At 33.1% G+C, this 16,185-nt stretch overlaps 1 protein-coding gene across 1 annotated transcript in view; it reads right to left on the bottom strand.

The window, feature by feature from the left end:
* Window positions 1-16,185, bottom strand: part of FGL1 (fibrinogen like 1) — a 45,830-nt gene that overhangs the window by 7,720 nt on the left and 21,925 nt on the right. Inside the window, exons 3-6 of the mRNA XM_019032784.3 lie at window positions 14,726-14,805; window positions 9,055-9,235; window positions 2,258-2,417; window positions 1,915-2,012 (exon numbers count right to left, since the gene is read on the bottom strand). Coding sequence (XP_018888329.1) covers window positions 1,915-2,012; window positions 2,258-2,417; window positions 9,055-9,235; window positions 14,726-14,788 — 502 coding nt within the window. The 5' untranslated portion in view covers window positions 14,789-14,805. The remainder of the gene's footprint in view (window positions 1-1,914; window positions 2,013-2,257; window positions 2,418-9,054; window positions 9,236-14,725; window positions 14,806-16,185) is intronic.

Consider the following 16,185-nt stretch of genomic DNA (forward strand, 5'->3'; position numbering starts at 1 on the left):
GCACTGATCATAAGAAGGCCATACAAAGAAAGTTTAAGGTTTCTAGGATTACTCATCCTGTCTAATGTTTATCATTCTAGTGTCTCAAAGAACTTTATAACCATAAGCCTACTACTATAAATATAGAAACACCAATAGCTTTCCAGAACTTGGATGGAACAAAGGAACTTTTGTTTTATCTTAATTAATTTATTATTATTATTATTATTATTATTTGAGACAGAGTCTTGCTCTGTCACCCAGGCTGGAGTGGATTGGCGCAATCTTGGCTCACTGCAACCTCCGCCTCTTGGGTTCAAGCAATTCTCCTGCCTCAGCCTCCCAAGTGGCTGGGATTACAGGGGTGTGCCACCATGCCCGGCTAATTTTTGTATTTTTAGTAGAGACGGGGTTTCACCGTGTTGGCCAGGCTGGTCTCGAACTCCTGGCCCCAAGGGATCCACCCGCCTCAGCCTCCCAAAGTGCAGGGATTACAGGCATGAGCCACCATGCCCAGGTGTTTATTTTTAATGCAATTGCAGCGTAACTTAGCATGCTTTCTTGGGCATTACAGTTGCCTTTTATGAAGGATTCAGGATCAGACTTGAGTGGGACTGATGATAATCTCAGACTACAACAGAGGTAGGGAAGACAATGGATTGGAGCAAAAGAACATGAGAGATAGAAGCTGGGAAAAGTCGTTATCAAAACAATGATATTTTAGACAAATATTAAACTCTAAAGATAAGAATTTAAAAGTATGTAGGGAGACATCCAGATATCTGCTATTTACTTTGAAATATATATACAGAAAAGATGGATTGATGGACGGATTGAGTAATGGGCAAACGGACAGATACGTAACAAAAACAAGCAAAGTAAAATGTTAATGTAGGATACAGGTGGTAGGTTGAAACTTCTTTCAAATTGGTTGCAGCTTTGAAAAAATTTCAGCATAAAAGATGAGACGTATGTGGAAACATGGACATTTCATATATTATAGTATTTTATTGGAAAAATAGCACCAATTCCCCAATTGTTCACCTCTCTCTCGTAATATGTCTTCATAACTCCTCCTATTGTTTACTTCCTTTTTAAAAAATGTCTGAGCTGCTCCTGTGATTTGCTTTCACCAATAGAAGAAAAATGACTCCATGCCACTTCTGGGCCTAGATCTCAAGAGACTTATATACATCCAGTCTTTTTTCTGGAACCCTGCCTGTGCTACAAAAACAAGTCCAGGCTAGCTAGCTGGAAGATGAGAGACCCAATGGAGCCAGGTTGAATCCTTCCATCCCAGAGCAGCAACTTCAGTGAGGAAGTTGATGGCAGACTCATAAGCAAGCCCAGCCACGATCAGCAGAGCCCAGCCCTGATCAGCAAAATCACCCAGCCAACCTGCAGATTTGTGAGAAATAATAAATGGTTGTTGATTTTAAGCCACTAAGCTTTGGAAGAGGATTGTTACACGTTATTATTGTGACATTAGGTAACTGATACACTATATATAATCTCCAGGAACTCAAGGCATCAAAAAGGAATAATTATGACATTATATATCTTTTTCAGAAGTAGAATATATATATATTCTATATATATCTATAGATACATATAGCAACTTATATTCTATATACCTATATATAGCTACATATATACTATATATAGAATATATATCTATCTATAAATATATATAGATATTTCTCATAAATATATACGTGAAAACAATTCCCCACAACCCAATTCTAGCTTTTTTTTCTGTTTCTAATTTTAGGCAGCCACATTTTATATTTGGGATTATTGCCCAAAAGTTATCACTACCATCTGCAAATCATAGCAATTATTGAATTAGTTCCATTGCCTATAATTTGGTAAGAAAAAAATTTTGGTGTTGTTTTTATTATATTTCAAATAAATTTGACATCATTCAAACCTTACCTTGAGTGGTCAAGAAGTGAAGATTTTTATTGCCCAGCCAATATTCACCATGTTTTTGGACAAAATTTCCAAAGCCATTTTCATAGTCTTTCCATCCTCTAAAAAAGGTAAAGTGGAAGCCGATTAGAGCAAACTCCATTTGTGGTACCAAAGTGACAACCACCCACCCCCTGCTACCACCACCTCCAATATTTTCTGGATTAGGTAATTCATTTTCAGTATTCTTGTTTAGAGAGATTGAAATTCTGTCTAATTAATAGACTTCAGGATATGATCAAAATATTTGACTTATAAATCTCACATTTGCTGCTACATATAAAGTCTTACATCATAATTAGCACACCTGTTAAAGTTTTCACTGCCATCAGATCGTCTCTGAATTACAGTCCATCCTCCTCCATCGGACATGTCACAATAAACAGAAAATTCTGCTGGGCTCCGGAGAGGTTTGATTTTGTAAAATCCACTGAGCTTATACCCATCATTGAAAATCTCTGAACAATCTGTTTTTAAAACAAGGTAATGTAACATTCATTATGTGTCTTTTTTTCCCCCACCTTAGGGAGCCTCTGAATGAGACTACTCAGTATCACTGGAGACAGATAACACATGGTATAGAAATCAGCGTTTTAAAATTGCATCTTGTACATCTTCCAGTGGATGTTAGGAAAGTTTTATTTCCTTTGGTAATATTTGCCACCTGAATCCTTGATATAATCATGGAGGAAAAAAGGGGAGTGAAATAAGAATCTAGTTTTTTGTTTCTTTCTTCTTTTTTCTTTTACATTTTTTTAAAGAAATGGGGGCGTGTCACTATATTGCCCAGGCTGGTCTCGAACTCCTGGCTTCAAACAATCCTATCCTCCCACCACAGACTCCCAAAGTGCTGGGATTACAGGTGTGAGCTACCACGCCTGGCTTAGTTTCTAATTTCTGAGTTTTGTAGAAAACCGTCTTAAAAAAACAAGTTGTGAGTAGTCTGTTAATAACAGTTATTTAGGTGGAACTTACAGTTTTATCAGACGGAATAGTAAAATTTATCTCACCCATGAAGCTAAAATGAAAACAGAAATGTTAACACCAAAGTTACTACAGGTTATCCTGACTTAGAGCATGATAAATCATTCTGGACATCTGAAAATGAACCCAAAATAGTAATCTTGTCAAGATCTTTTTTTTTATTATTATACTTTAAGTTCTAGGGTACATGTGCACAACGTGCAGGTTTGTTACATACGTATACGTGTGCCATGTTGGTGTGCTGCACCCATAATCTTGTCAAAATCTTATAATCTCTTAGCCTTATTAGATTTTTTACTAACCCACTGAAGTTTCTAAAAGTCCGTACATTCTTAGATGTTTTTGCTAAATATTGCAAGCTTCTGCTATTCTTTTCACCCCTTAATTCTTTTTTGCTGTGGTATTTCTTTGAACACTGAAGCAAACATAGCTACCCCTTTGTCACCAAAAAGTGATATCTATTTCTTTCCTTCTTTCTTTTTTTTTTCCTTTGAGACAGAGTCTTGCTCTTTCACCCAGGCTGGAGTGCAATGGTGCTATTTCGGCTCACTACAACGTCCGCCTCCCGGGTTCAAGCGATTCTCCTGCCTCAGCCTTCTGAGTAGCTGGGATCACAGCCATGCACCTACACACCTAGCTAATTTTTTTCTATTTTTAGTACAGACGGGATTTTGCCATGTTGGCCAGGCTGGTCTCAAACTCCTGAGGTCAGGCCATCCGCCAGCCTTGGCCTCCAAAGTGAAAGGATGACAGGTGTGAGCCACCACACCCTGCCAAAAGGTGATGTCTGTTCCTTAAGCCACTTGAGAGTGATGTAAATTAATACCCATTGGGTCTCACCTAGGTCGATCTGTACAGACTTAGAGAACGTGGCAAATGGGGACCTCTCTATTGTTCAGATGCATAGAAAGCTAGGTTTTAGGATGATTGAAGTAGTGGTCACTATAAACAGTCTCAAGAAGAGCCGTCTACAAACATTTGAATAAAAATACTATAGCATCATCAACTTTCACTTTTACCCTTATCGCTTTGTTAATTTCCTTAACAAAAAATTTTTTTCTTATTGCATAATTCCATTCTTGTAGCATATTTTAAGACGTTTAAAGATTTAAAAACAAATGTTCATTGTTTTGATACCAAATTGCCAAATTTACAACTCTCTTGTTTTGTTACAGATAAAATATATTGCACATTAAGTAGGTTGAATAGGCCATAGACATCAGAAGAGAAAAGAAAAGAAAGAACCTTAGTCATTTTATAAAGCCTTCACATGGTTGGGACCAACCATATACTCCTGCTTTGGTGAGATGTTTACCTTTGTAATGATTTAGGCTTTATTCATATATTTATTTTCAAGATTCAGAAGCACATGTGTTCAAATACATGCTAAATTATAAAAAGGATCCTGTTTTGCCAATTAAACAAGAAGCAAAACAATGAGAAAATGATTACCCAAAATTAGTTCAATGTTGTTATAAAGTTTACATCTTGTAGTCAAGTATATAGTACAACACTTTTATTAAAGTAAGCAGATTTTAGCCCTATTTGGAAAGAAGCTTTTTGCTTACATTTAATTTCCTACCAAAGAGCTGAATACTAAAGACTCACAAGGATCAAACTATTTTCCAGGCAAATATGGAAGTGATTAGCTATAACATTTGCCTCTGGAAAACTTAGTGAATATAGAGGTTTCAGCCAACATTTTCTACTTGTTATTATTTTATGCTAACTGCGAGTTTTTTATTTCTTTGGTCTTGTTTTTGAAATTTTCCTTCTCCCCAGAAGAAAATGCCAAACACAACTTAAGAAAAGCTTTTAACTGAAATAAACAGTAACACAACAACAAAACCCCCAACAAATAAATAAACATTAAAAAAGCAAAAAAGCACCAGTAGTTCAACTTGCTTATAGCTAACAAGTTAAGAAGCCTGCTTTGGGAAATGAGACTTAAATCGTAACAGCAGAAAGTATGAAAAATGTAGAATTTAAAATATGAACTTGATATTTAAAACGATGATTTTCAAAATGTTCTGACCCACTCAACTCCCTGGAGAATAGGTAGAAGAAAGGCAAGGTTAAAGAGCTTTGTGTTCATGGGAGTTTTTTTTTTTTTTTGAAGAAAAAGAATTTTGAATATTTACATAATACTAGAGTGAGGCCAAGGCATCCTGCCTTCTGTTTTGACAAACACTGTATTAAACTGGGTGATGTGCCTCCTTTCTCTGATCATGCAGAAAGCAAGCCATGTTGGAAGGCTGAATGTTTAAGCTCATAAAGTGACACGACAGCCTGCCAAATGGGCTTTTTCCTCTTGTCTCAGGATGGTGGCTGAGGCTCAAAGCTGAGAACCAAAGGCACAAAATACCCCACATTCTAAACAGAAAAAGAGGTAAGCAACAGAGGTCAGCTGCCACTCCCCAGAGCATGTTGGGATATGCGAGAACTGGCCCTGCTACCGCCATCTTCACCCCCAGGCAACATAAGGAAAAAAAAAAAAAGGATAAAGGAAGGTGGGTACATAGTAGGTGTATGTATTTGTTGGGGTACATGTGATATTTTGATAAAGGCATGCAATGCGTAATAATCACATCATGGAAAATGAGGTGTCCATCCCTTCAAGCATTTATCCTTTGTGTTACAAACAACTCAATTTTGCTCTCTTTGTTATTTTTAAATGTGCAATTAAATTAATATTGAGAGAATGCGATACTCTTGTAGGGTAGAGTGAGTAGGCTTTCTTCCTTGAACACAAGGCTATAATAATGTCCATAGAGAGCTGGCATTCACTGAGTACTTCTTTTGCTCTACGATGTTAAATATATTAACTCATTTTATTTTGTTTATTTATTTATTTGAGACGGGTCTCACTCTGTTACCCAGGCAGGTTGTAGTGCAGTGGCACAGTCAGCTCACTGCAGCCCCAAACTTCTGCAATCCTCCTGCCTCAGCCTCCTGAGTAGCTGGGCCTGCATGCATGCACCGCCAAGCCTGGCAATTTTTTTTTTGTAGTGTTAGAGTGTCACTATTTTGCCCAGGCTGTTCTTGAAATCCTGGCCTCAAGTGTTCCTCCCACCTCGGCCTCCCAAAGTGCAGGGATTACAGGCATGATTCATGGCACCTGGCCAAAATAGTTTCACTAATTTGAATATATTTTAATCCTTACAACAAATACACAGCATTCTTATTCTCATTCTTCAGATGGGGAATATGGGACACACAGAGGTTATGTAATGTCCCCAAAGGCCACAGCTAGCAAGATGGGCAGCTGGACTTTGAAATCAAACTCCAGAGTCAACACCTTAGGCCAATTTGTATCCTGCCTCAAGACACTCACATGCAGACTGGGGGCTCCGGAAGAAGGGGAGATGCTGGAGCCAGTGGTGTTGTCAAGTGAACAGCGGTGGTGATGCCAGATTTTTGTTATTGCCACCAGTTAATATGAATTTGACACAGTAACCTTTTAATTCATAATTCGCTAGCACCCAAAGGCTTTAAAAAAAGATACAGCTTAATAGTATGCTGTAGAAAATCATGTGCCTTGTGCATTGTTTGCACAAATTGCTAGGTTGTATGTAATTGGGTGTTTTCTACCATGAGATAAATTAGAATTCAGAAAATAACTAATTTAGTAATAATAAAGTAACTTGTAAATAAGAAGAAAAGATTTATATTTCTACAGATTATATGTATGAATATTTAATTGTTTTAAATTTAAGGACACCAAAAACATAAACTTTGAGGTGAGCAAGTTCTTATATATTTTATACCATATTATATATGTATAAAACACCATACTTTATTGGAATTTTTATGTTATATATTTTATTTATTGAGTATCTGTTCTTAGTAGCCTCTCCAGTACTATTTCCCTATATGCTAAAATATAAAGAACAATTGAACTGTTTATATTTTATATTTTATTTCCCCTTTTTCTTCTTCATGCTTGTACTTCATGCTTGTACTGGGAACAAACATCTGATTAGCTGCCCCCTGCCATGATTGGCCCTTGAGTCTGTGCCAATAACCTGCTCAGAATGTGTTCGAATAGAAACCCCAAGTATTGGGCTTGGTTTGAAATTTGGAGTAATGGTGCTCCACTTGCATCTACCAGTTCCTTGCTCTTGAGATCAGCTTTGTACGTTCTTTGGGGATCACTTATCTGTATGCTCATCCCTTAAATGATAGTCCGTTTGCTTCCCAAGCCCATTTTTACCCGAACTGTCCCTGGTTCCTCTTGGCTACAGAGGCACTGGCCATCTTCACGCTATAGCCATCCCCTCTACTGCAGACCACTGGCTCTGGCCTCTTTCTGATCTCTAAGGGCCAGAGGGAGGGCAGTTGGATCAAGATGCTGGCCATAAGAGAAGCAGGAGCCCAGGGCGAGGAGTCTGAGCAGAGGGAGATAAGGATCTTGGTAGAAAAAAAGGGAGCATTTTAAGAGTCTCATGCGCTGCCGTCTGAGCCAGCCAGGTGCCCTGAAGCATTTTATGGAAGCATAGACTCTCACAACTCCTATATCCTACTCTTGTATGATTAGAAGCAGAAAATAAACATGTTTCTATTCCCATAAGATTGGCATCTCTTTGACCTCTACAGTCTTTCAATTCTAGTCAAATAGGTATTCCAATTTATATTTGCTTATCTTGCTATTCCTCTCCCTATGAACTACCTTCCTTTCATTCCTGAATATGAGGATCTACTATGTTCCAGGCACTCTAATAGCCAACAGGGAAATAAAAGTACATTAAATATCATTCTAGACCTTACAGAGTGCCCAGTTAATTGACCTCAATAGACTCATAAACAGAAATTACAATGTAGCATGGTAGTGCTAGAATAGACATACGGACAAAGTGCTCTCGCTAGCATTCTTTTTGTTTCTGACAATCATTGTTTACTCTAAAAGCTATCTTTTACTTCTGGAGGAATTCAAGTGAACAGTTTTCCATAGAGAATAATGATTTGTGCAGCAATGTGTGTAATGTGTTGCCAGTTTAAAATCATTTAGTTTCTGGGGAGAAATACCTCATTGAAAGGGACATTATGAAATCAGAAAATATACATATAAAAGACTACTCTTTTATTTTCCTTAGTAATTCTGGTTCTTTTTCCTTCTTCTGCTCCTTTATTTTTTACCTTATTTGCCGCCCTAATGCACATTAGGATTTCAGAAGGGAAAACTGCATACATGCAACAAGGAAACATACACAAACACAAAGCTCAAATGCAGAAATTCCCAATTGTAATCTGCCATGTGTACACTGATTTTTTTTTTTTTTTGAGATGGAGTCTTATTGTGTTGCCCAGGCTGGAGTGCAGTGGCGCGATCTTGGCTCACTGCAACATGCGCCTCCCGGGTTCAAGTGATTCTCCTGCCTCAGCCTCCCAGGTAGCTGGGACTACAGGCACCTGCCACCACGCCCAGCTAATTTTTGTATTTTTAGTAGAGATGGGGTTTCACCATATTGGCCAGGCTGGTCTCGATCTCCTGACCTTGTAATCCACCCACCTAGGCCTCCCAACATGCTGGGATTACAGACGTGAACCACCGCGCTTGGCTGTGTCCATCAGTATTTAAACAATCTATTGTCCTGATTTCTTATTAAATGATATAAATTCTCAGATATTTAGCATTCACATTAAATGCCCCGGCAGAGATAGAAAAAAGTAAAGTGTCGGCTGGGCACGGTGGCTCACGCCTGTAATCCCAGCACTTTGGGAGGCCGAGGCAGGTGGATCACAAGGTCAGGTGATCGAGACCATCCTGGCTAACATGGTGAAACCCTGCCTCTACTAAAAATACAAAAAAAGTAGCCGGGCCTGGTGGTGGACACCTGTAGTCCCACCTACTCGGGAGACTGAGGCAGGAGAATGGTGTGAACCTGGTAGACGGAGCTTGCAGTGAGCCAAAATTGCACCACTGCACTCCTGCCTGGGCGACAGAGCAAGACTCCCCCTCAAAAAAAAAAAAGTAAAGTGTGAAAGAAGACATTTACAATAGATATAATGCTTCATATTGCTTGTTACTGAAATAGGAAAAGTCTGAAATAACTAGCACCATCACTGTACATGGGTGCGTAATGTAAGTTATTGAAACACTTAAGAAAAGTCCATTCTGACCTGCATACTGCCTCTTGCTTCCAAGATCAATGACAGTATTCTCATCTCCTTTATCAAGGAACTGGACTTCATTCTCCTGCAAAAGCTGCTTGATCTTGACCTGTTGCTGTTTGACCCGGGTCTCAAGCAGGCGCACCTGGGCTCTGAGCCGCACCTGCTCCTGGGCACAGTCCTCGAGCGCCTGCAAAACAGGTGAGATGAGATGAGTATGCACCTCATTTTCATGGAAAACAAGTGCTTTTTAAACATTTGGATAAATCAGTGATTCCATTTTGTCTCCAGTTCCCATTTCAGAATATTATTCCAAAGAGAAAGTGGCTTGAAAAGTTCTAATACTACCTACTATTTGAAGAATTGGAAATTATGGCTTATGCGAAAACTCCTGGACTCAAAAGATCAAATAATATAAAATAATTCGAATTGCTATGCTAGGAACTTTATAGTTGTCTCCTTTGATCCTCATAACAATTCCATGCGGTAGGAAAGGGCTCAGTCTTGATGCCCAGTGGGTAAGCGGAGGTGGGATTCAAATTCAGTTCAAGGACTGTGCTCTCAATCTCTATATGACATTGCTTATGTGTTTTCTAAACACTAATGTGGTTTATAGAAGTTAATTGTATTGTTGGCATGTAAATCTCTATAATAAATGAGGTTTTTGAATGGCTGTCTGGTATAAATACTTTTAAATATGTATATTTAATATATATTATATATATTAAATATACATTTATTTATAAATGTATATTCATATATATTATATATTATATGTAATATATATGCATATAAATAATATATAATATATAATATATAATATATTAAATAATATATAATATATATCATATATAATATATTAAATAATATATAATATATATCATATATAATATATTAAATAATATATAATATAATAATATATATTAAATAATACATAATATAACAATATATAATATATCAAATAACATATAATAATATATAATATATAAAATAATATAAAATATAATAATATATAATATATAAAATAATACAAAATATAATAATATATAATATATAAAATAATATATAATATAATAATAATATATAGTGTATTACATAATATATAATATAATATAAATATATAATATATATTACATAATATATAATATAATATAAATATATAATATATATTACATAATATATAAAATAATATAAATATATAATCTATATTACATAAAATATAATATAATATAAATATATAATCTATGTTACATAAAATATAATATAATATAAATATATAATATATATTACATAATATATAATATAATAATATATATTACATAATATATAATATAATAATATATAATATATATTACATAATATATAATATAATATATAATATATATTACATAATGTATAATATAATAATATATAATATATATTACATAATATATAATATAATAATATATAATATATAATATATAATATATATTACATAATATATAATATATAATATATATTACATAATATATAATATATTACATAATATATAATATATACTATATATAACATAATATATAATATATAATATATATTACATAATATATAATATATAATATATATTACATAATATATAATATATAATATATATTACATAATATATAATATATAATATATATTACATAATATATAATATATATTACATAATATATAATATATAATATATATTACATAATATATAATATATATTACATAATATATAATATATATTACATAATATATAATATATAATATATATTACATAATATATAATATATAATATATATTACATAATATATAATATATAATATATATTACATAATATATAATATATATTACATAATATATAATATATATTACATAATATATAATATATATTACATAATATATAATATATAATATATATTACATAATATATAATATATAATATATATTACATAATATATAATATATATAATATAATATATAATATATATATATTATATATATATTATATATATATAATATATATATAATATATATATATTATAATATATATATAATATATAATACATAATATATAATATATATTACGTAATATATAATATATATTATATAATATATAATATATAATATATATTACATAATATATAATATATAATATATTATATAATATATATTATATATTACATATATAATATATATTACATAATATATAATATATATTACATAATATATAATACATAATATATAATATATATTACATAATACATAATATATAATATATTACATAATATATAATATATAATATATAATATATATTACATAATATATAATATATGATATATATTACATAATATATAATATATAATATATATTACATAATATATAATATATATTACATAATATATAATATGTATTACATAATATATAATATGTATTACATAATATATAATATATAATATGTATTACATAATATATAATATATAATATGTATTACATAATATATAATAGAATATATAATATGTATTACATAATATATAATAGAATATATAATATGTATTACATAATATATAATAGAATATATAATATGTATTACATAATATATAATAGAATATATAATATGTATTACATAATATATAATAGAATATATAATATGTATTACATAATATATAATAGAATATATAATATGTATTACATAATATATAATAGAATATATAATATGTATTACATAATATATAATAGAATATATAATATGTATTACATAATATATAATAGAATATATAATATGTATTACATAATATATAATAGAATATATAATATGTATTACATAATATATAATAGAATATATAATATGTATTACATAATATATAATAGAATATATAATATGTATTACATAATATATAATAGAATATATAATATGTATTACATAATATATAATAGAATATATAATATGTATTACATAATATATAATAGAATATATAATATGTATTACATAATATATAATAGAATATATAATATGTATTACATAATATATAATATATAATATGTATTACATAATATATAATATATAATATGTATTACATAATATATAATATATAATATGTATTACATAATATATAATATAATATATATGTTTTACATAATATATAATATAATATATATGTATTACATAATATATAATATAATATATAATATGTATTACATAATATATAATATAATATATAATATGTATTACATAATATATAATATAATATATAATATGTATTACATAATATATAATATAATATATAATATGTATTACATAATATATAATATAATATATATGTATTACATAATATGTAATATAATATATAATATGTATTACATAATATATAATATAATATATAATATGTATTACATAATATATAATATAATATATAGTATGTATTACATAATACGTAATATAATATATAGTATGTATTACATAATATGTAATATAATATATAATATGCATTACATAATATATAATATAATATATAATATGTATTACATAATATATAATATAATATATAATATGTATTACATAATATATAATATAATATATAATATGTATTACATAATATATAATATGAATATATATGAATATAAATGAATAGATATTATATAATATATAAATGTATTTAATGTATAATATATTAAATATATTTATACATAATATAATGTAATATAATTGTATTTATTATATTATAATCTATATTATATAATATATTATATTTATATAATATATAAAATTACATAATTGATTTATATATTATATATTATATATTATATCAAATACATATGCATATATAATACATTTATATTTATATAGTCTATAATATATATATATATTTTATATATATATATATATGTAGTACATCTCCCCTCCCTCCCATATCTAGGTCCAAGTCATGGAACCTCTCCCAGCCATTTTTCTAGGGTGGTTTCTCCCTTTTCCTTCCCCTTCCCCTTCCCCTTCCCCTTCCCCTTCCCCTTCCTCTTCCCTTACCTTTCCTTTCTCAGAACCTCTCCCAGATATCTTTTCTAGGATGATTTCTTTCTCCTCTTTTCTTTTTCTTTTCTTTTGTTCTTTTCCTCTCTTTCTCCTTCCCTCCTTCCCTCCCTTCCTTCCTTTCCTTTCTTTCCTTTCTTCCCTTTCTTCCCATCCCTAGGTCCAAGTCACAGAACCTCTCCCAGCCATTTTTCTGAAATGATTTCTTTCTCGTCTTCTTTTTCTTTTCTTTTGTTCTTTTCCTTTCTTTCTCCTTCCCTCCCTCCCTGCCTTCCTTCCTTCCTTTCTTCCCACCCCTAGGTCCAAGTCACAGAACCTCTCCCAGCCATTTTTCTAGGATGATTCCTTGTCTCTCTCTCTCTCTCTTTCTTTCAACAGAGTCTTGCTCTGTTGCCCAGGCTGGAGTGCAGTGGTGCAATCTCGGCTCCCTGTAACCTCTGCCTCTCTGGTTCAAGCGATTCTTGTGCTTCATCCTGGCAAGTAGCTGGGACTATACAGGTTGTGTGCCATAACACCCGGCTAATTTTTGTATTTTTAGTAGAGATGGGGTTTTGCCGTGTTGTCCAGGCTGGTCTCAAACTCCTGGCCTCAAGCGATCCACCCACCTCGGCCCCTCAAAGTGCTGGGATTACAGGCGTGAGCCACTGCGCCAGGCCTCTCTAGGATTACTTCTTATTTGTTCTTGTTACTCTATCCCTATCGCTCAGATTTATCCCTTCTGAGAGAGTTATTTGCTTAGCGCCTTTAGTCACATAGGCTAAAAAATGAACAGCAAGAGCATCTTATGGTGTCTGGGTCCTGTGTTGTTTTACAATAGTGGGGGATCGGTTGTGATATTGTTAAACATAGTGCACTATGCAATTGTAAAATAACTGAAGACATCACAGGTCACGTATGCCCAATCTTTATGAGACTGCATACGCATATTTAGTAAGCTTATTTAAAACCTAGGAGTTTTCTTTCTCCAAGAACTTTGAATGAATGTTTTCTCTTTTTTATTCACAAATGAAGGACAACACAAGTTCGATGTAATTACTTTCAAATAATCTGGTTAGTTTTACACTTTTCAATATTGAAAAGCTCAAGGTTAATTTTAATTACTATGGACAGTTTCAAATTTCTAATATTCCAACCAAATAACTCCAGTGAATTTTAAAAAATTACTTATTTATTATGAATACTTTTTATTTAAAAAAATGTAAAGCACTTTTTTTTTTTTTTTGAGATGGAGTCTCACTCTGTCGCCCAGGCTGGAGTGAAGTCGCATGATCTCAGTTCACTGCAATCTCCGCCTCCTGGGTTCAAGGGATTCTCCTGCCTCAGTCTCACGAGTAGCTAGGACGACAGATGCGTGCCATCACGCTCGGCTAATTTTTTGTATTTTTTTTAGTGGAGATGGGGTTTCACCATATTGGCCACGCTGGTTTCGAACTCCTGACCTTGTGATCCACCCATCTCGGCCTCCCCCGCAAAAATGTAAAGCGCTTTAAAGTGCTGCTTTACTACGTGTCCAGTATTTCTACCAGACTCTTTGCTTTTCCCACGTAGTTATTTCAATGACAAGTCACTATAGATTTAATGCAAAATGAAAGAAAATTCAGATAAAAGCAGGCATTATAAACATGACAATAGTTTTCACAGTAAGCTTACCGAAATTTCCCTGCCCATTATCAGAGCGGTGGTAACAAGGATGAAACTGAACATCTTTGCCATGTTCCCCCTTGAAAAAACTGCAAGAACAAAAAGAATTTTATAAATGCATCAACCTTGAATTTTTCATGAGACCAGAGTTCAGACTTAAGTAGCTCCAGGAAGTCGGACGCAGCCGCAGGCCATCCCTAATCTTAGAGTCGCCGAGGAAATTCTCCCAGACTTTCCCAGCCTCTCACCACGCAGAATGACACTCAGTGTTAACTAGAATTGAATCTGTTTCTTCACAAAAACAGAGGAAGGACTCTGGTTCTTTTCGCTATCCTAATGTGCTGTTTGTGTTATGCTGTGGAAAGGCACAGGAGCATTTCAATCAGTTACTTAATGTTACACAACAGGGAAGTGGCTTAGTCAAAATATGCACGCTGGTCTCTGCTTATGGAGCTTGTGTCTTTTTCTCCCTGTGTTGCGAGGCTGGTCTCAAACTCCTGGGCTTGAGTGATCCTCCCGCCTTGGCCTCCCAAAGTGCTGGGATTACAGGCATGAACCACTGCCTAGAGTAAGATTTTTGAAAGCAAAGGTCACACCTTGCTAATTTTGGTATCCCTAGCATTGAGTTCTTGTGGTGACCCCAATAACTGTTGTTGCCTCCATGGAATTATTCCTCAGGAGGCAAAATCCTTCTCAGAGGGAAAAATGTGATTTCCTTGCTTTAAACTACAGTCTGTTTATACTGACGTACTTTCCTCTTTTACTGGAAAACAATGGGCTAAGTATAGTTTCGAAGGTAAGAGTTAAGAAGGAATTGGGGACTTTTGGTTTGATTGAACACATGAATTTAATTTTTTCCTTCTCACAAAGCCCACTAGAATTTGAGTGAAGAAAAAGTGTAAAAGATGCGAATTGACAAAGTCAAAGAGAAAGGGAAAGAACAGCTAGTGTGCAATGTCAGCAAGTTGGTAGTTGATAAAAAGCATGTGGAGGGCCTGGTGTGGTGGCTCACGCCTGTAATTCCAGCACTTTGGGAGGTCGAGGTGGCCAGATCACTCGAGGTCAGGAGCTCGAGAGCAGCCTGGTCAACATGGCGAAACCCTGTCTCTACTAAAAATACAAAAATTAGCCAGGCGTGGTGGTGGGCGCCTGTACTCCCAGCCACTCGGGAGGCTGAGGCAGGAGAATTGCTTGAACCCAGGAGATGGAGGTTGCAGTGAGCCGAGATCGTGCCAATGCACTCCAGCCTGGGTGACAGAGTGAGTCCCTGTCTAGAAAGAAAAGAAATGAGAGGAGAAGAGAGGAGAGGAGAGAAGAGAAGTAGGGGAACTGGCAAAGCAGCAGTAGAGAGGAGCACCATGAGAAGCGAGAGAAGTCACAGTGTAGCACCCTAGGGGATTCTGGATTGGAGGCACTGCTAGCTTGGAAGTGAAGGTAGAGGCAAATGGGCTGACAGTCAGATCCTCATC

The sequence above is a fragment of the Gorilla gorilla genome, chromosome 7 (assembly GCF_029281585.2).
Source record: "Gorilla gorilla gorilla isolate KB3781 chromosome 7, NHGRI_mGorGor1-v2.1_pri, whole genome shotgun sequence".
Classification (NCBI taxonomy): Eukaryota; Metazoa; Chordata; class Mammalia; order Primates; family Hominidae; genus Gorilla; species Gorilla gorilla.